The sequence below is a fragment of the Cyclopterus lumpus genome, chromosome 19, assembly GCF_009769545.1.
Source record: "Cyclopterus lumpus isolate fCycLum1 chromosome 19, fCycLum1.pri, whole genome shotgun sequence".
Taxonomy (NCBI): Eukaryota; Metazoa; Chordata; class Actinopteri; order Perciformes; family Cyclopteridae; genus Cyclopterus; species Cyclopterus lumpus.
In genome coordinates, this window is record NC_046984.1 from 16,255,019 (window position 1) to 16,273,693 (window position 18,675).

General features: G+C 48.7%; 3 protein-coding genes across 4 annotated transcripts; all 3 read right to left on the bottom strand.

The window, feature by feature from the left end:
• Window positions 1-3,751: 3,751 nt before the first annotated feature.
• On the bottom strand, window positions 3,752-12,881 carry LOC117748944 (rho-associated protein kinase 2-like). Its single transcript, XM_034559102.1, has 2 exons — window positions 11,175-12,881; window positions 3,752-3,819 (listed from the first exon to the last, which is right to left on the bottom strand). Exons 1-2 carry the CDS (start codon window positions 12,643-12,645, stop codon window positions 3,812-3,814), a joined length of 1,479 nt encoding a protein of 492 aa, XP_034414993.1. The 5' UTR covers window positions 12,646-12,881; the 3' UTR covers window positions 3,752-3,811.
• Window positions 7,539-10,736, bottom strand: LOC117748943. 2 transcript variants are annotated; one of them, XM_034559101.1, is made up of 3 exons: window positions 9,893-10,736; window positions 9,730-9,836; window positions 7,539-9,365 (listed from the first exon to the last, which is right to left on the bottom strand). In XM_034559101.1, the coding sequence occupies exons 1-3, from the start codon at window positions 10,629-10,631 to the stop codon at window positions 9,075-9,077; spliced, it is 1,137 nt and encodes a 378-aa protein (XP_034414992.1). In that variant the 5' UTR covers window positions 10,632-10,736; the 3' UTR covers window positions 7,539-9,074. The 2 variants fall into 2 exon arrangements, with proteins under 2 accessions (XP_034414992.1, XP_034414991.1); XM_034559100.1 differs by having other exon boundaries at window positions 9,730-10,736.
• Window positions 12,882-15,391: 2,510 nt separating the features above from the next.
• On the bottom strand, window positions 15,392-18,412 carry LOC117749133. The gene is made up of 4 exons (XM_034559354.1): window positions 18,170-18,412; window positions 17,269-17,858; window positions 17,033-17,212; window positions 15,392-15,414 (listed from the first exon to the last, which is right to left on the bottom strand). Exons 1-4 carry the CDS (start codon window positions 18,316-18,318, stop codon window positions 15,392-15,394), a joined length of 942 nt encoding a protein of 313 aa, XP_034415245.1. The 5' UTR covers window positions 18,319-18,412.
• Between the last annotated feature and the right edge of the window lie 263 nt (window positions 18,413-18,675).

Here is an 18,675-nt window from a genome sequence, read left to right on the forward strand (position 1 = left end):
TTTTGGATGATTCAACATTCAATGGGTCATATCATTGCTGTACCTAAGAAACGAACATAACAGGAGGGTTAAAGGTGAAACTGAAATGATAAGTAATTTGCTGTGTCGGCCGGGACTCCGATGGGACACGGGGAGTTGGGGTCGGCCGGGGTGCCGACGGGACACGGGGAGTTGGGGTCGGCCGGGGTGCCGACGGGACACGGGGAGTTGGGGTCGGCCGGGGTGCCGACGGGACACGGGAAGCTGGGGTCGGCCGGGGTGCCGACGGGACACGGGAAGCTGGGGTCGGCCGGGGTGCCGACGGGACACGGGGAGTTGGGGTCGGCCGGGGTGCCGACGGGACACGGGGAGTTGGGGTCGGCCGGGGTGCCGACGGGACACGGGGAGTTGGGGTCGGCCGGGGTGCCGACGGGACACGGGGAGTTGGGGTCGGCCGATTCCCTCATTTTCTACCATTCCATAGTATAATCGTCTTCGTAATGGATTTTATTGTAAACATCATTGTAATACAGTCTTTATTATCCCCCATATTCATGTGGAAGAAAAACATCCTTATAATAATTGTCAGTCTGGTTCTAATCATCACACAGGTAAAACATCTTAAGATCTCAGAGTATTCTAATCTGATCTATTGTTCGCGTGTCTGTCTAAGTGTCTATATCTATGTATGTGTCTATGTGCTGATGCTGAGGTCAACAAGGCAGGCAGGTGCATGATGAAGGTCGGTGATGGAGAGAAGGAAAGTTAAGACACACAGAAACTCTCCAGTCCGGGCTTCTGGCTGAAATGTAGGCTATTGTCTTGGGAAAATGTACACGTTAATACCAGTTATTTGTTATTTTTGCTTTCACAGTTTTCACATTCTACCTCATTAGCTCATAGTAACCTGGAGGTGGGGTTGAATAGAGCAACGCCCTGTCTGGACACCCTACTTCTCTATCATCAATGGCTGCTCCTCTTTCGTCAGTGCAGTGGTTTATGAGTCTGGCAACCAAAGTCCTGAGGCAAGGAACACAACAACAACCACAGAGCACCAAACCCACGATCATCATGGCCAATGTAGCCACATGTCTGTGAAGGGGTCCAACATGTCTTTGAAGGACTCACTTCACTTAGTGAGGTTCAATTCAATTCAGTTTATTTTGTACAGTCCAATATCATAAATTACAAATTTGCCTCAGAGGGCTTTACAATCTGTACACATACGACATCCCTGTCCCAGGACCTCACATCGGATCAGGAAAAACTCCCCAAAAATAACCTCTCACAGGGAAAAAAAGGGAAGAAACCTTCAGGAGAGCAACGAGGTGAGTCCTTCACAGACAAGTCTCCGCCACTCCGGTTCTAACAATATTATTATTATTATCAATAATACAGTAATTATCCAAAAGTCAATCTATCTCCAACAAAACTATAATTATGGGAAAAAAAGGTTACCGACGTAATTAAACAGACACTAAAACGTTAGTTATTTAACTGTTATAACTTCAATACACCAATTAATCAAAAAATCAATACAAACAACAAAAATATCAGTGCAGTTCTGTCCCAGTCGGGAATCACAGATTTGAACCTCATGGCGGCACAAGAAGAAAAGTCAAGGCTATCTCCAAATTCACAAGTGTTCATCCCCTGGGAACCAAAAGTTCTTGTCAATACATCCAGTAACTGTCGAGATATTTGGCATTCATGGAGCCACGCTGCGCACAAAAGAGAAACATTTTAAAAGTTAAAAAGTCCAGATAAATAACAACAGCTCAATAACTTTCACGTCGCTTCCCGTGGATAACGCCTCGCCGCAGTCCACGCCGGTCCCCGCTGTCGCCTCCGTGCAGCGATCCGGTGAGCAATTAAGTTGCCTTTTTCCCCAAGTTGTCGCCGTTTGGGTCCTGTTCTTGCGGCTACTCCCGTGACAAGGACACACATGATAACATGAGAACATGAGGACACCAGGACACACATGATGTCGCCTCTGTGCCGCAGTCCGGTGAGCAATTAAGTTGCCTTTTTCCCCAAGTTGTCGGCGTTTGGGTCCTGTTCTTGCGGCTACTCCCGTGACAAGAACACACATGATAAAATGAGGACACCAGGACACACATGATGTCGCCTCCGTGTGGCAGTCCGGTGAGCAATTAAGTTGCCTTTTTCCCCAAGTTGTCAGCGTTTGGGTCCTGTTCTTGCGGCTACTCCCGTGACAAGAACACACATGATAACATGAGGACACCAGGACACACATGATGTCGCCTCCGTGCCGCAGTTCCCGCCGGTCCACACCGGTCCCCGCCGTTCCCTCCGTGACGCAGTCCGGTGAGCAATTGAGTTGCCTTTTTCCCCAAGTTGTCGGCGTTTGGGTCCTGTTCTTGCGGCTACTCCCGTGACAAGGACACACATGATAACATGAGGACACCAGGACACACATGAGGACACCAGGACACACATGAGGACACCAGGACACACATGAGGTCGCCTCCGTGCCGCAGTTCCCGCCGGCCCCACCGGTCTACGTCGGTCCCCGCCGGTCCCCCCCGGTTCCCCACCCGGTCCACGCCGGTCCCCCCCGGTCCCCCACCCGGTCCACGCCGGTCCTCACTGTCGCCTCTGGGCCGCAGTTCCCGCCGGTCCACGCCGGTCCTCACTGTTGCCTCTGTGCCGCAGTCCGGTGAGCAATTAAGTTGCCTTTTTCCCCAAGTTGTCGGCGTTTGGGTCCTGTTCTTGCGGCTACTCCCGTGACAAGGACACACATGATAACATGAGGACACCAGGACACACATGAGGACACCAGGACACACATGAGGACACCAGGACACACATGAGGTCGCCTCCGTGCCGCAGTTCCCGCCGGCCCCACCGGTCTACGTCGGTCCCCGCCGGTCCCCCCCGGTTCCCCACCCGGTCCACGCCGGTCCCCCCCGGTCCCCCACCCGGTCCACGCCGGTCCTCACTGTCGCCTCTGGGCCGCAGTTCCCGCCGGTCCACGCCGGTCCTCACTGTTGCCTCTGTGCCGCAGTCCGGTGAGCAATTAAGTTGCCTTTTTCCCCAAGTTGTCGGCGTTTGGGTCCTGTTCTTGCGGCTACTCCCGTGACAAGGACACACATGATAACATGAGGACACCAGGACACACATGAGGACACCAGGACACACATGAGGACACCAGGACACACATGAGGTCGCCTCCGTGCCGCAGTTCCCGCCGGTCCCCACCGGTCTACGTCGGTCCCCGCCGGTCCCCCCCGGTCCCCCACCCGGTCCACGCCGGTCCCCCACCCGGTCCACGCCGGTCCTCACTGTCGCCTCTGGGCCGCAGTTCCCGCCGGTCCCCACCGGTCTACGTCGGTCCCCGCCGGTCCCCCCCGGTCCACGCCGGTCCACGCCGGTCCACGCCGGTCCTCACTGTTGCCTCTGTGCCGCAGTCCGGTGAGCAATTAAGTTGCCTTTTTCCCCAAGTTGTCAGCGTTTGGGTCCTGTTCTTGCGGCTACTCCCGTGACAAGAACACACATGATAACATGAGGACACCAGGACACACATGAGGACACCAGGACACACATGAGGTCGCCTCCGTGCTGCAGTTTACGCCGGTCCCCCCCCGGTCCACGCCGGTCCCACCCCCGGTCCACGCCGGTCCACGTCGGTCCCCACCGGTCCACGCCGGTCCCCCCCGGTCCCACCAGGTCCACGCCGGTCCCACCCCCGGTCCACGGCGGTCCCCACCGGTCCCCCCCCGGTCCACGCCGGTCCACCCCGGTCCCCACCCGGTCCACGCCGGTCCCACGCCGGTCCACGTCGGTCCCCACCGGTCCACGCCGGTCCACCCTAGTCACCTTCAAGATGCCTCATCCTACTAAAGGGGTAGGGAATGGGACCAGGCTCGGGTGGAGTCCTACGGAACATCTTGCCGAAGAAACCCGTCTCCGTCACCTGCATTTTCCTCTTCATCTTTAACAACTCGACATCTCTGTCCTGCATCCTCGGGCCAAAAACGCCCCTGAGCTGCTTTTTGGATTTGAGACAGATATCCTCCAGGAGTGTGCGTTCGACCTCCATCTCTTGAACTTTCTCATTCAAACGATTAGCTGTCCGCAGCTCGTTCTTAAACTTATTATCTAGAGCTTTCTGGGTTTCCAGTTGAGATTTTGAAATGGCCCGCACGGTCTGGCTCAGGTTCATTTTGTGTCTTTTGTCCAGATCGTCGTATTTTTGTTGCCACTCTTCTTGGTTTTTCAGCCCATTGTTCACGCCTCTGCACTTTAAAAGGAGATTTGCATTAATCTTGTTGAGCAGCGTCAAGTTATTCTCCAATTCTTCAACCTCTGCCTGGTGGTTAACCTGATGGTTTGTTAATTCCTGTTGCTTAAGGACCTGGTCTTTGGCTGCCTCGTCTACCAGAGAGTTGATTTTAGCCTCCAGGGCCTCAACATTCTGCAGCCGTTCAGCTTTCTCCTTAAACAGCTCGTCTTGTGTCGTTCTGAGTCTTAGAGACAAATCCTTTGTCTCCCTTAACAGCTGGTCTTGGGTCTCTCTGAGTCTCAGAGACAAATCCTTTTTCTCCTTAAACAGCTCGTCTTGTGTCTCTCTGAGTTTTAGAGACAAATCCTCTTTCTCACTTGACGCTTGGTCTTGTGTCTCTCTGAGTCTCAGAGCCAAATCCTTTTTCTCCCTTATCAGCTGGTCTTGTGTCGCTTTAAATCTCAGAGAAAATTCCTCTTTCTCCCTTAAGAGCTGGTCTTGTGTCTTTTTAAGTCTTAGAGACAACTCCTCTGTCGTCCTTAACAGCTGGTTTTGGGTCTCTCTGAGTTTCAGAGACAACTCCTCTTTCTCCCTTATCAGCTGGTCTCTTGTCTCTTTCATTCTCAGAGACAAATCCTCTTTCTCCTTGCAGAGATCACGGTTTGACTTGGAGAGTTCCCGTGTCTCTGCCTCATAGTTTTCAACCATTTTGTTGCGCTCCTGGTTGCCGAGGCGCACCTGATGTTGGAGAAGGCGGGCGAGTTCTGACTCACTCTCTTGTAGCCACTTTAGGTGCTTTAATCTTATTTCAGAGACCTCTTGGATCTTTTCCAGGTGGTTTGTTTCTCTGCCATTTTCAGAATGTTGACAGTATTTACATTTTTCAATCTCAGATCTTTTCTGAAATTCCTCCATGTCGCTGAGCTTCTTGGTCAGAAGTTGGTTCTCCTCGTTGGCTTGATCCAGAGCGGTTTTCAGATCGAGCTCTTCTGAGGGACGTTCTGAATTTTGCTGAGGACTGGCAACCTGGTTTCCCAGGTTGTCGTTGATATCCGCGATACTCATGGGTAAAAGTAAAGTCCTGCTGTAGCAATGAATAATGTAGCTAGACCCGAAAGGTGGAATATTACCCTGGCAGTTGGTTATTTAAAGGCTTATATTCAATGAGTCGAAGTCTGCTGTAGTAACGAAAATGTAGAAAATGTAGATCCGAAAGGTGGAAAACTACCCTGGCAGCTGGTTATTTAAAGGGTGATATTCAGTGAGTCCAAGTGTGCCTTTGATTCAGTCTCTGATGCAAAACTCTGTCACTGCTTGTGATGTCATCAGGGGAATTCCATGGTGCTTTCCATCTCCATGGATACAACATGGTGCCGTGCACACTCCAACTTTGGGCCCACGGGGATTCCCCATACTTTGACGTAGAAACTTTATTTAAAATTTCGAACGTTAACAAAACTCTGGACTTTATTCGGCCAAATGGACATTTTGATAGCTAGCACAGTTTTATTTATTTTTAGGAACATTTTGGGACCATTTCTTATTTTGACTTGTTTACTCCTCTGAACAATGTAAAAATACCCTTTATATACTATTATTATACTGATATTAACATGAAGTCAGTCCTTTATTTTTGTAGCTGGGCAGTTTAATCTAATACAACACATATTTTACATTTTTTAGATAACTGTAATTGAAGCCTTAATCAGTGCTCTTTTCAATGCCACTGGACTCCATTGACAAAAAATTAATCTATTAATCATTTTGTTGTATCTTCTATCTGCTACATTTAATATATATATATATATATATATATATATATATATATATATATATGTTAACCCTCCTGTTATGTTGTGGGTCAAATTGACCCTTTTCAAAGTTTGAAGATCTTGGAAAAATATTTGTAAGTACTTTTTCTGTATAAAACTTATTCTGTTGAACTTATTTAGTGTAATCAACTTTAAAAAAAAACAATAAAAAAATATTATGTATTTGCAACCCCCCCTGCTGGTTGATATTACAGTGAAAGTGGAGCCTAAAAGAGGTCAGAAGTGTCAAGTTTAGACCATTTCTTTCTTTGTAAATGTGAGACAGTCTTTCTTACTCCCTCCCACCATGTTTCACCACCTATCTCACACACACACACACACACACACACACACCACTTCCCATATATAAAGTTGTAAACATTTCAAACATCAAACAAAGAGATCAGGTGGTTGCTATGGGAACCCATCTCTTTCCTGCTATTTGCAGACTAAACAATGTTTCTTATCTTCTCACTTTCCCCCTAAATAAACCTTTATTGGACATGGAACACTAATGTGAGGGTTTCTTTCATGTCTCTTGTAATAAATATGGTGCTATAGGATTTCTAATAGACTCTGACTGACTGACAGAGTGACACACACCCTATTTCATCCCAATCTCAGACGCACACACACTCTAACGACGCCACCTGTGCGAGAAATACAGATACTATTTTGACGGGAACCTTTATTTTTCCCCTCGGGAAAACTGAGCCCACACTTAGCAGAGGAGGGGCGAAACATCCCAAAGGGTTGCTGAGAAGTCCTCCCAAGAACACACTGCAGATACGTACGACTGCACCAAGAGAACAACTGCTCGCTGGCCTTTGGTCATCTTTTATAATATAATGTATGTATCTTAACACTTTAAATAAAGTTTACTTTCAATACAAATCCATATGACTCATTTGGCTTGATTTTGAGTGAGTTGGTCAATATGACCCTGAACAGCACAGGTGTCTCATCTCTATTTATCTACATCACCCCATGAAAAAAAAAAAGTTTCAAAATGTAAATCAAATTTAGGAAAAAATACATGTTATGGTAGACTAATGCAATTTATATCTAGATCTTTCCAAAGTACCTAAACAATTGTTTGAACATGTATTTTTCATTAAAACGAATCAGTTATCCTAATTGAACTCTGATCTAAGGAGGGGTAAATAACTCCATTCCTCTAAAAACTGATTGAATTGTTAGTAAAGGTGTTGGTGATGAGGTACAAACTATATTCCTTAGGATTTTTTGCTTTCTGACAATTTTTGGATGATTCAACATTCAATGGGTCATATCATTGCTGTACCTAAGAAACGAACATAACAGGAGGGTTAAAGGTGAAACTGAAATGATAAGTAATTTGCTGTGTCGGCCGGGACTCCGATGGGACACGGGGAGTTGGGGTCGGCCGATTCCCTCATTTTCTACCATTCCATAGTATAATCATCTTCGTAATGGATTTTATTGTAAACATCATTGTAATACAGTCTTTATTATCCCCCATATTCATGTGGAAGAAAAACATCCTTATAATAATTGTCAGTCTGGTTCTAATCATCACACAGGTAAAACATCTTAAGATCTCAGAGTATTCTAATCTGATCTATTGTTCGCGTGTCTGTCTAAGTGTCTATATCTATGTATGTGTCTATGTGCTGATGCTGAGGTCAACAAGGCAGGCAGGTGCATGATGAAGGTCGGTGATGGAGAGAAGGAAAGTTAAGACACACAGAAACTCTCCAGTCCGGGCTTCTGGCTGAAATGTAGGCTATTGTCTTGGGAAAATGTACACGTTAATACCAGTTATTTGTTATTTTTGCTTTCACAGTTTTCACATTCTACCTCATTAGCTCATAGTAACCTGGAGGTGGGGTTGAATAGAGCAACGCCCTGTCTGGACACCCTACTTCTCTATCATCAATGGCTGCTCCTCTTTCGTCAGTGCAGTGGTTTATGAGTCTGGCAACCAAAGTCCTGAGGCAAGGAACACAACAACAACCACAGAGCACCAAACCCACGATCATCATGGCCAATGTAGCCACATGTCTGTGAAGGGGTCCAACATGTCTTTGAAGGACTCACTTCACTTAGTGAGGTTCAATTCAATTCAGTTTATTTTGTACAGTCCAATATCATAAATTACAAATTTGCCTCAGAGGGCTTTACAATCTGTACACATACGACATCCCTGTCCCAGGACCTCACATCGGATCAGGAAAAACTCCCCAAAAATAACCTCTCACAGGGAAAAAAAGGGAAGAAACCTTCAGGAGAGCAACGAGGTGAGTCCTTCACAGACAAGTCTCCGCCACTCCGGTTCTAACAATATTATTATTATTATCAATAATACAGTAATTATCCAAAAGTCAATCTATCTCCAACAAAACTATAATTATGGGAAAAAAAGGTTACCGACGTAATTAAACAGACACTAAAACGTTAGTTATTTAACTGTTATAACTTCAATACACCAATTAATCAAAAAATCAATACAAACAACAAAAATATCAGTGCAGTTCTGTCCCAGTCGGGAATCACAGATTTGAACCTCATGGCGGCACAAGAAGAAAAGTCAAGGCTATCTCCAAATTCACAAGTGTTCATCCCCTGGGAACCAAAAGTTCTTGTCAATACATCCAGTAACTGTTGAGATATTTGGCATTCATGGAGCCACGCTGCGCACAAAAGAGAAACATTTTAAAAGTTAAAAAGTCCAGATAAATAACAACAGCTCAATAACTTTCACGTCGCTTCCCGTGGATAACGCCTCGCCGCAGTCCACGCCGGTCCCCGCTGTCGCCTCCGTGCAGCGATCCGGTGAGCAATTAAGTTGCCTTTTTCCCCAAGTTGTCGCCGTTTGGGTCCTGTTCTTGCGGCTACTCCCGTGACAAGGACACACATGATAACATGAGAACATGAGGACACCAGGACACACATGAGGACACCAGGACACACATGATGTCGCCTCCGTGTGGCAGTCCGGTGAGCAATTAAGTTGCCTTTTTCCCCAAGTTGTCGGCGTTTGGGTCCTGTTCTTGCGGCTACTCCCGTGACAAGAACACACATGATAACATGAGGACACCAGGACACACATGAGGACACCAGGACACACATGATGTCGCCTCCGTGTGGCAGTCCGGTGAGCAATTAAGTTGCCTTTTTCCCCAAGTTGTCGGCGTTTGGGTCCTGTTCTTGCGGCTACTCCCGTGACAAGAACACACATGATAACATGAGAACATGAAGACACCAGGACACACATGAGGACACCAGGACACACATGATAACATGAGGACACCAGTACACACATGATGTCGCCTCCGTGCCGCCGTTCCCTCCGTGACGCAGTCCGGTGAGCAATTGAGTTGCCTTTTTCCCCAAGTTGTCGGCGTTTGGGTCCTGTTCTTGCGGCTACTCCCGTGACAAGGACACACATGATAACATGAGGACACCAGGACACACATGAGGACACCAGGACACACATGAGGACACCAGGACACACATGAGGTCGCCTCCGTGCCGCAGTTCCCGCCGGTCCCCACCGGTCTACGTCGGTCCCCGCCGGTCCCCCCCGGTTCCCCACCCGGTCCACGCCGGTCCCCCCCGGTCCCCACCCGGTCCCCCACCCGGTCCACGCCGGTCCTCACTGTCGCCTCTGGGCCGCAGTTCCCGCCGGTCCACGCCGGTCCCCGCCGTTGCCTCCGTGACGCAGTCCGGTGAGCAATTGAGTTGCCTTTTTCCCCAAGTTGTCGGCGTTTGGGTCCTGTTCTTGCGGCTACTCCCGTGACAAGAACACACATGATAACATGAGAACATGAAGACACCAGGACACACATGAGGACACCAGGACACACATGATAACATGAGGACACCAGGACACACATGATGTCGCCTCCGTGCCGCAGTTCCCGCCGGTCCACACCGGTCCCCGCCGTTCCCTCCGTGACGCAGTCCGGTGAGCAATTGAGTTGCCTTTTTCCCCAAGTTGTCGGCGTTTGGGTCCTGTTCTTGCGGCTACTCCCGTGACAAGGACACACATGATAACATGAGGACACCAGGACACACATGAGGACACCAGGACACACATGAGGACACCAGGACACACATGAGGTCGCCTCCGTGCCGCAGTTCCCGCCGGTCCCCACCGGTCTACGTCGGTCCCCGCCGGTCCCCCCCGGTTCCCCACCGGTCCCCACCCGGTCCACGCCGGTCCTCACTGTCGCCTCTGGGCCGCAGTTCCCGCCGGTCCCCGCCGTTGCCTCCGTGACGCAGTCCGGTGAGCAATTGAGTTGCCTTTTTCCCCAAGTTGTCGGCGTTTGGGTCCTGTTCTTGCGGCTACTCCCGTGACAAGGACACACATGATAACATGAGGACACCAGGACACACATGAGGACACCAGGACACACATGAGGACACCAGGACACACATGATGTTGCCTCCCTGCCGCAGTTTCCGCCGGTCCCCACTGTTGCCTCCGTGCCGCAGTCCGGTGAGCAATTAAGTTGCCTTTTTCTCCAAGTTATCGGCGTTTGGGTCCTGTTCTTGCGGCTACTCCCGTGACAAGGACACACATGATAACATGAGGACACCAGGACACACATGAGGACACCAGGACACACATGAGGACACCAGGACACACATGAGGTCGCCTCCGTGCCGCAGTTCCCGCCGGTCCCCACCGGTCTACGTCGGTCCCCCCCGGTCCCCCACCCGGTCCACGCCGGTCCCCCACCCGGTCCACGCCGGTCCTCACTGTCGCCTCTGGGCCGCAGTTCCCGCCGGTCCACGCCGGTCCTCACTGTTGCCTCTGTGCCGCAGTCCGGTGAGCAATTAAGTTGCCTTTTTCCCCAAGTTGTCGGCGTTTGGGTCCTGTTCTTGCGGCTACTCCCGTGACAAGAACACACATGATAACATGAGGACACCAGGACACACATGAGGACACCAGGACACACATGAGGACACCAGGACACACATGAGGTCGCCTCCGTGCTGCAGTTCCCGCCGGTCCACGTCAGTCCCCGCCGGTCCACGCCGGTCCCCACCCGGTCCACGCCGGTCCCACCCCCGGTCCACGCCGGTCCCCCCCCAGTCATCGCCGGTCCACGCCGGTCCCCACCCGGTCCCCGCCGGTCCATCCTAGTCACCTTCAAGATGCCTCATCCTACTAAAGGGGTAGGGAATGGGACCAGGCTCGGGTGGAGTCCTACGGAACATCTTGCCGAAGAAACCCGTCTCCGTCACCTGTATTTTCCTCTTCATCTTTAACAACTCGACATCTCTGTCCTGCATCCTCGGGCCAAAGACGCCCCTAAGCTGCTTTTTGGATTTGAGACAGATATCCTCCAGGAGTGTGCGTTCGACCTCCATCTCTTGAACTTTCTCATTCAAACGATTAGCTGTCCGCAGCTCGTTCTTAAACTTATTATCTAGAGCTTTCTGGGTTTCCAGTTGAGATTTTGAAATGGCCCGCACGGTCTGGCTCAGGTTCATTTTGTGTCTTTTGTCCAGATCGTCGTATTTTTCTTGCCACTCTTCTTGGTTTTTCAGCCCATTGTTCACGCCTCTGCACTTTAAAAGGAGATTTGCATTAATCTTGTTGAGCAGCGTCAAGTTATTCTCCAATTCTTCAACCTCTGCCTGGTGGTTAACCTGATGGTTTGTTAATTCCTGTTGCTTCAGGACCTGGTCTTTGGCTGCCTCGTCTACCAGAGAGTTGATTTTAGCCTCCAGGGCCTCAACATTCTGCAGCCGTTCAGCTTTCTCCTTAAACAGCTCGTCTTGTGTCGTTCTGAGTCTTAGAGACAAATCCTTTGTCTCCCTTAACAGCTGGTCTTGGGTCTCTCTGAGTCTCAGAGACAAATCCTTTTTCTCCTTAAACAGCTCGTCTTGTGTCTCTCTGAGTTTTAGAGACAAATCCTCTTTCTCACTTGACGCTTGGTCTTGTGTCTCTCTGAGTCTCAGAGCCAAATCCTTTTTCTCCCTTATCAGCTGGTCTTGTGTCGCTTTAAATCTCAGAGAAAATTCCTCTTTCTCCCTTAAGAGCTGGTCTTGTGTCTTTTTAAGTCTTAGAGACAACTCCTCTGTCGTCCTTAACAGCTGGTTTTGGGTCTCTCTGAGTTTCAGAGACAACTCCTCTTTCTCCCTTATCAGCTGGTCTCTTGTCTCTTTCATTCTCAGAGACAAATCCTCTTTCTCCTTGCAGAGATCACGGTTTGACTTGGAGAGTTCCCGTGTCTCTGCCTCATAGTTTTCAACCATTTTGTTGCGCTCCTGGTTGCCGAGGCGCACCTGATGTTGGAGAAGGCGGGCGAGTTCTGACTCACTCTCTTGTAGCCACTTTAGGTGCTTTAATCTTATTTCAGAGACCTCTTGGATCTTTTCCAGGTGGTTTGTTTCTCTGCCATTTTCAGAATGTTGACAGTATTTACATTTTTCAATCTCAGATCTTTTCTGAAATTCCTCCATGTCGCTGAGCTTCTTGGTCAGAAGTTGGTTCTCCTCGTTGGCTTGATCCAGAGCGGTTTTCAGATCGAGCTCTTCTGAGGGACGTTCTGAATTTTGCTGAGGACTGGCAACCTGGTTTCCCAGGTTGTCGTTGATATCCGCGATACTCATGGGTAAAAGTAAAGTCCTGCTGTAGCAATGAATAATGTAGCTAGACCCGAAAGGTGGAATATTACCCTGGCAGTTGGTTATTTAAAGGCTTATATTCAATGAGTCGAAGTCTGCTGTAGTAACGAAAATGTAGAAAATGTAGATCCGAAAGGTGGAAAACTACCCTGGCAGCTGGTTATTTAAAGGGTGATATTCAGTGAGTCCAAGTGTGCCTTTGATTCAGTCTCTGATGCAAAACTCTGTCACTGCTTGTGATGTCATCAGGGGAATTCCATGGTGCTTTCCATCTCCATGGATACAACATGGTGCCGTGCACACTCCAACTTTGGGCCCACGGGGATTCCCCATACTTTGACGTAGAAACTTTATTTAAAATTTCGAACGTTAACAAAACTCTGGACTTTATTCGGCCAAATGGACATTTTGATAGCTAGCACAGTTTTATTTATTTTTAGGAACATTTTGGGACCATTTCTTATTTTGACTTGTTTACTCCTCTGAACAATGTAAAAATACCCTTTATATACTATTATTATACTGATATTAACATGAAGTCAGTCCTTTATTTTTGTAGCTGGGCAGTTTAATCTAATACAACACATATTTTACATTTTTTAGATAACTGTAATTGAAGCCTTAATCAGTGCTCTTTTCAATGCCACTGGACTCCATTGACAAAAAATTAATCTATTAATCATTTTGTTGTATCTTCTATCTGCTACATTTAATATATATATATATATATATATATATATATATATATATATATATATATATGTTAACCCTCCTGTTATGTTGTGGGTCAAATTGACCCTTTTCAAAGTTTGAAGATCTTGGAAAAATATTTGTAAGTACTTTTTCTGTATAAAACTTATTCTGTTGAACTTATTTAGTGTAATCAACTTTAAAAAAAAACAATGAAAAAATATTATGTATTTGCAACCCCCCCTGCTGGTTGATATTACAGTGAAAGTGGAGCCTAAAAGAGGTCAGAAGTGTCAAGTTTAGACCATTTCTTTCTTTGTAAATGTGAGACAGTCTTTCTTACTCCCTCCCACCATGTTTCACCACCTATCTCACACACACACACACACACACACACACACACACACACACCACTTCCCATATATAAAGTTGTAAACATTTCAAACATCAAACAAAGAGATCAGGTGGTTGCTATGGGAACCCATCTCTTTCCTGCTATTTGCAGACTAAACAATGTTTCTTATCTTCTCACTTTCCCCCTAAATAAACCTTTATTGGACATGGAACACTAATGTGAGGGTTTCTTTCATGTCTCTTGTAATAAATATGGTGCTATAGGATTTCTAATAGACTCTGACTGACTGACAGAGTGACACACACCCTATTTCATCCCAATCTCAGACGCACACACACTCTAACGACGCCACCTGTGCGAGAAATACAGATACTATTTTGACGGGAACCTTTATTTTTCCCCTCGGGAAAACTGAGCCCACACTTAGCAGAGGAGGGGCGAAACATCCCAAAGGGTTGCTGAGAAGTCCTCCCAAGAACACACTGCAGATACGTACGACTGCACCAAGAGAACAACTGCTCGCTGGCCTTTGGTCATCTTTTATAATATAATGTATGTATCTTAACACTTTAAATAAAGTTTACTTTCAATACAAATCCATATGACTCATTTGGCTTGATTTTGAGTGAGTTGGTCAATATGACCCTGAACAGCACAGGTGTCTCATCTCTATTTATCTACATCACCCCATGAAAAAAAAAAAGTTTCAAAATGTAAATCAAATTTAGGAAAAAATACATGTTATGGTAGACTAATGCAATTTATATCTAGATCTTTCCAAAGTACCTAAACAATTGTTTGAACATGTATTTTTCATTAAAACGAATCAGTTATCCTAATTGAACTCTGATCTAAGGAGGGGTAAATAACTCCATTCCTCTAAAAACTGATTGAATTGTTAGTAAAGGTGTTGGTGATGAGGTACAAACTATATTCCTTAGGATTTTTTGCTTTCTGACAATTTTTGGATGATTCAACATTCAATGGGTCATATCATTGCTGTACCTAAGAAACGAACATAACAGGAGGGTTAAAGGTGAAACTGAAATGATAAGTAATTTGCTGTGTCGGCCGGGACTCCGATGGGACACGGGGAGTTGGGGTCGGCCGGGGTGCCGACGGGACACGGGGAGTTGGGGTCGGCCGATTCCCTCATTTTCTACCATTCCATAGTATAATCGTCTTCGTAATGGATTTTATTGTAAACATCATTGTAATACAGTCTTTATTATCCCCCATATTCATGTGGAAGAAAAACATCCTTATAATAATTGTCAGTCTGGTTCTAATCATCACACAGGTAAAACATCTTAAGATCTCAGAGTATTCTAATCTGATCTATTGTTCGCGTGTCTGTCTAAGTGTCTATATCTATGTATGTGTCTATGTGCTGATGCTGAGGTCAACAAGGCAGGCAGGTGCATGATGAAGGTCGGTGATGGAGAGAAGGAAAGTTAAGACACACAGAAACTCTCCAGTCCGGGCTTCTGGCTGAAATGTAGGCTATTGTCTTGGGAAAATGTACACGTTAATACCAGTTATTTGTTATTTTTGCTTTCACAGTTTTCACATTCTACCTCATTAGCTCATAGTAACCTGGAGGTGGGGTTGAATAGAGCAACGCCCTGTCTGGACACCCTACTTCTCTATCATCAATGGCTGCTCCTCTTTCGTCAGTGCAGTGGTTTATGAGTCTGGCAACCAAAGTCCTGAGGCAAGGAACACAACAACAACCACAGAGCACCAAACCCACGATCATCATGGCCAATGTAGCCACATGTCTGTGAAGGGGTCCAACATGTCTTTGAAGGACTCACTTCACTTAGTGAGGTTCAATTCAATTCAGTTTATTTTGTACAGTCCAATATCATAAATTACAAATTTGCCTCAGAGGGCTTTACAATCTGTACACATACGACATCCCTGTCCCAGGACCTCACATCGGATCAGGAAAAACTCCCCAAAAATAACCTCTCACAGGGAAAAAAAGGGAAGAAACCTTCAGGAGAGCAACGAGGTGAGTCCTTCACAGACAAGTCTCCGCCACTCCGGTTCTAACAATATTATTATTATTATCAATAATACAGTAATTATCCAAAAGTCAATCTATCTCCAACAAAACTATAATTATGGGAAAAAAAGGTTACCGACGTAATTAAACAGACACTAAAACGTTAGTTATTTAACTGTTATAACTTCAATACACCAATTAATCAAAAAATCAATACAAACAACAAAAATATCAGTGCAGTTCTGTCCCAGTCGGGAATCACAGATTTGAACCTCATGGCGGCACAAGAAGAAAAGTCAAGGCTATCTCCAAATTCACAAGTGTTCATCCCCTGGGAACCAAAAGTTCTTGTCAATACATCCAGTAACTGTTGAGATATTTGGCATTCATGGAGCCACGCTGCGCACAAAAGAGAAACATTTTAAAAGTTAAAAAGTCCAGATAAATAACAACAGCTCAATAACTTTCACGTCGCTTCCCGTGGATAACGCCGCGCCGCAGTCCACGCCGGTCCCCGCTGTCGCCTCCGTGCAGCGATCCGGTGAGCAATTAAGTTGCCTTTTTCCCCAAGTTGTCGCCGTTTGGGTCCTGTTCTTGCGGCTACTCCCGTGACAAGGACACACATGATAACATGAGAACATGAGGACACCAGGACACACATGAGGACACCAGGACACACATGATGTCGCCTCCGTGTGGCAGTCCGGTGAGCAATTAAGTTGCCTTTTTCCCCAAGTTGTCGGCGTTTGGGTCCTGTTCTTGCGGCTATTCCCGTGACAAGAACACACATGATAACATGAGGACACCAGGACACACATGAGGACACCAGGACACACATGATGTCGCCTCCGTGTGGCAGTCCGGTGAGCAATTAAGTTGCCTTTTTCCCCAAGTTGTCGGCGTTTGGGTCCTGTTCTTGCGGCTACTCCCGTGACAAGAACACACATGATAACATGAGAACATGAAGACACCAGGACACACATGAGGACACCAGGACACACATGATAACATGAGGACACCAGTACACACATGATGTCGCCTCCGTGCCGCCGTTCCCTCCGTGACGCAGTCCGGTGAGCAATTGAGTTGCCTTTTTCCCCAAGTTGTCGGCGTTTGGGTCCTGTTCTTGCGGCTACTCCCGTGACAAGGACACACATGATAACATGAGGACACCAGGACACACATGAGGACACCAGGACACACATGAGGTCGCCTCCGTGCCGCAGTTCCCGCCGGTCCCCACCGGTCTACGTCGGTCCCCCCCGGTTCCCCACCCGGTCCACGCCGGTCCCCACCCGGTCCACGCCGGTCCTCACCCGGTCCACGCCGGTCCTCACTGTCGCCTCTGGGCCGCAGTTCCCGCCGGTCCACGCCGGTCCCCGCCGTTGCCTCCGTGACGCAGTCCGGTGAGCAATTGAGTTGCCTTTTTCCCCAAGTTGTCGGCGTTTGGGTCCTGTTCTTGCGGCTACTCCCGTGACAAGAACACACATGATAACATGAGAACATGAAGACACCAGGACACACATGAGGACACCAGGACACACATGATAACATGAGGACACCAGGACACACATGATGTCGCCTCCGTGCCGCAGTTCCCGCCGGTCCACACCGGTCCCCGCCGTTCCCTCCGTGACGCAGTCCGGTGAGCAATTGAGTTGCCTTTTTCCCCAAGTTGTCGGCGTTTGGGTCCTGTTCTTGCGGCTACTCCCGTGACAAGGACACACATGATAACATGAGGACACCAGGACACACATGAGGACACCAGGACACACATGAGGTCGCCTCCGTGCCGCAGTTCCCGCCGGTCCCCACCGGTCTACGTCGGTCCCCGCCGGTCCCCCCCGGTTCCCCACCCGGTCCACGCCGGTCCTCACTGTCGCCTCTGGGCCGCAGTTCCCGCCGGTCCACGCCGGTCCCCGCCGTTGCCTCCGTGACGCAGTCCGGTGAGCAATTGAGTTGCCTTTTTCCCCAAGTTGTCGGCGTTTGGGTCCTGTTCTTGCGGCTACTCCCGTGACAAGGACACACATGATAACATGAGGACACCAGGACACACATGAGGACACCAGGACACACATGAGGACACCAGGACACACATGATGTTGCCTCCCTGCCGCAGTTTCCGCCGGTCCCCACTGTTGCCTCCGTGCCGCAGTCCGGTGAGCAATTAAGTTGCCTTTTTCTCCAAGTTATCGGCGTTTGGGTCCTGTTCTTGCGGCTACTCCCGTGACAAGGACACACATGATAACATGAGGACACCAGGACACACATGAGGACACCAGGACACACATGAGGACACCAGGACACACATGAGGTCGCCTCCGTGCCGCAGTTCCCGCCGGTCCCCACCGGTCTACGTCGGTCCCCCCCGGTCCCCCACCCGGTCCACGCCGGTCCTCACTGTCGCCTCTGGGCCGCAGTTCCCGCCGGTCCACGCCGGTCCTCACTGTTGCCTCTGTGCCGCAGTCCGGTGAGCAATTAAGTTGCCTTTTTCCCCAAGTTGTCGGCGTTTGGGTCCTGTTCTTGCGGCTACTCCCGTGACAAGAACACACATGATAACATGAGGACACCAGGACACACATGAGGACACCAGGACACACATGAGGACACCAGGACACACATGAGGTCGCCTCCGTGCTGCAGTTCCCGCCGGTCCACGTCAGTCCCCGCCGGTCCACGCCGGTCCCCACCCGGTCCACGCCGGTCCCACCCCCGGTCCACGCCGGTCCCCCCCCAGTCATCGCCGGTCCCCACCCGGTCCACGCCGGTCCACGCCGGTCCCCACCCGGTCCCCGCCGGTCCATCCTAGTCACCTTCAAGATGCCTCATCCTACTAAAGGGGTAGGGAATGGGACCAGGCTCGGGTGGAGTCCTACGGAACATCTTGCCGAAGAAACCCGTCTCCGTCACCTGTATTTTCCTCTTCATCTTTAACAACTCGACATCTCTGTCCTGCATC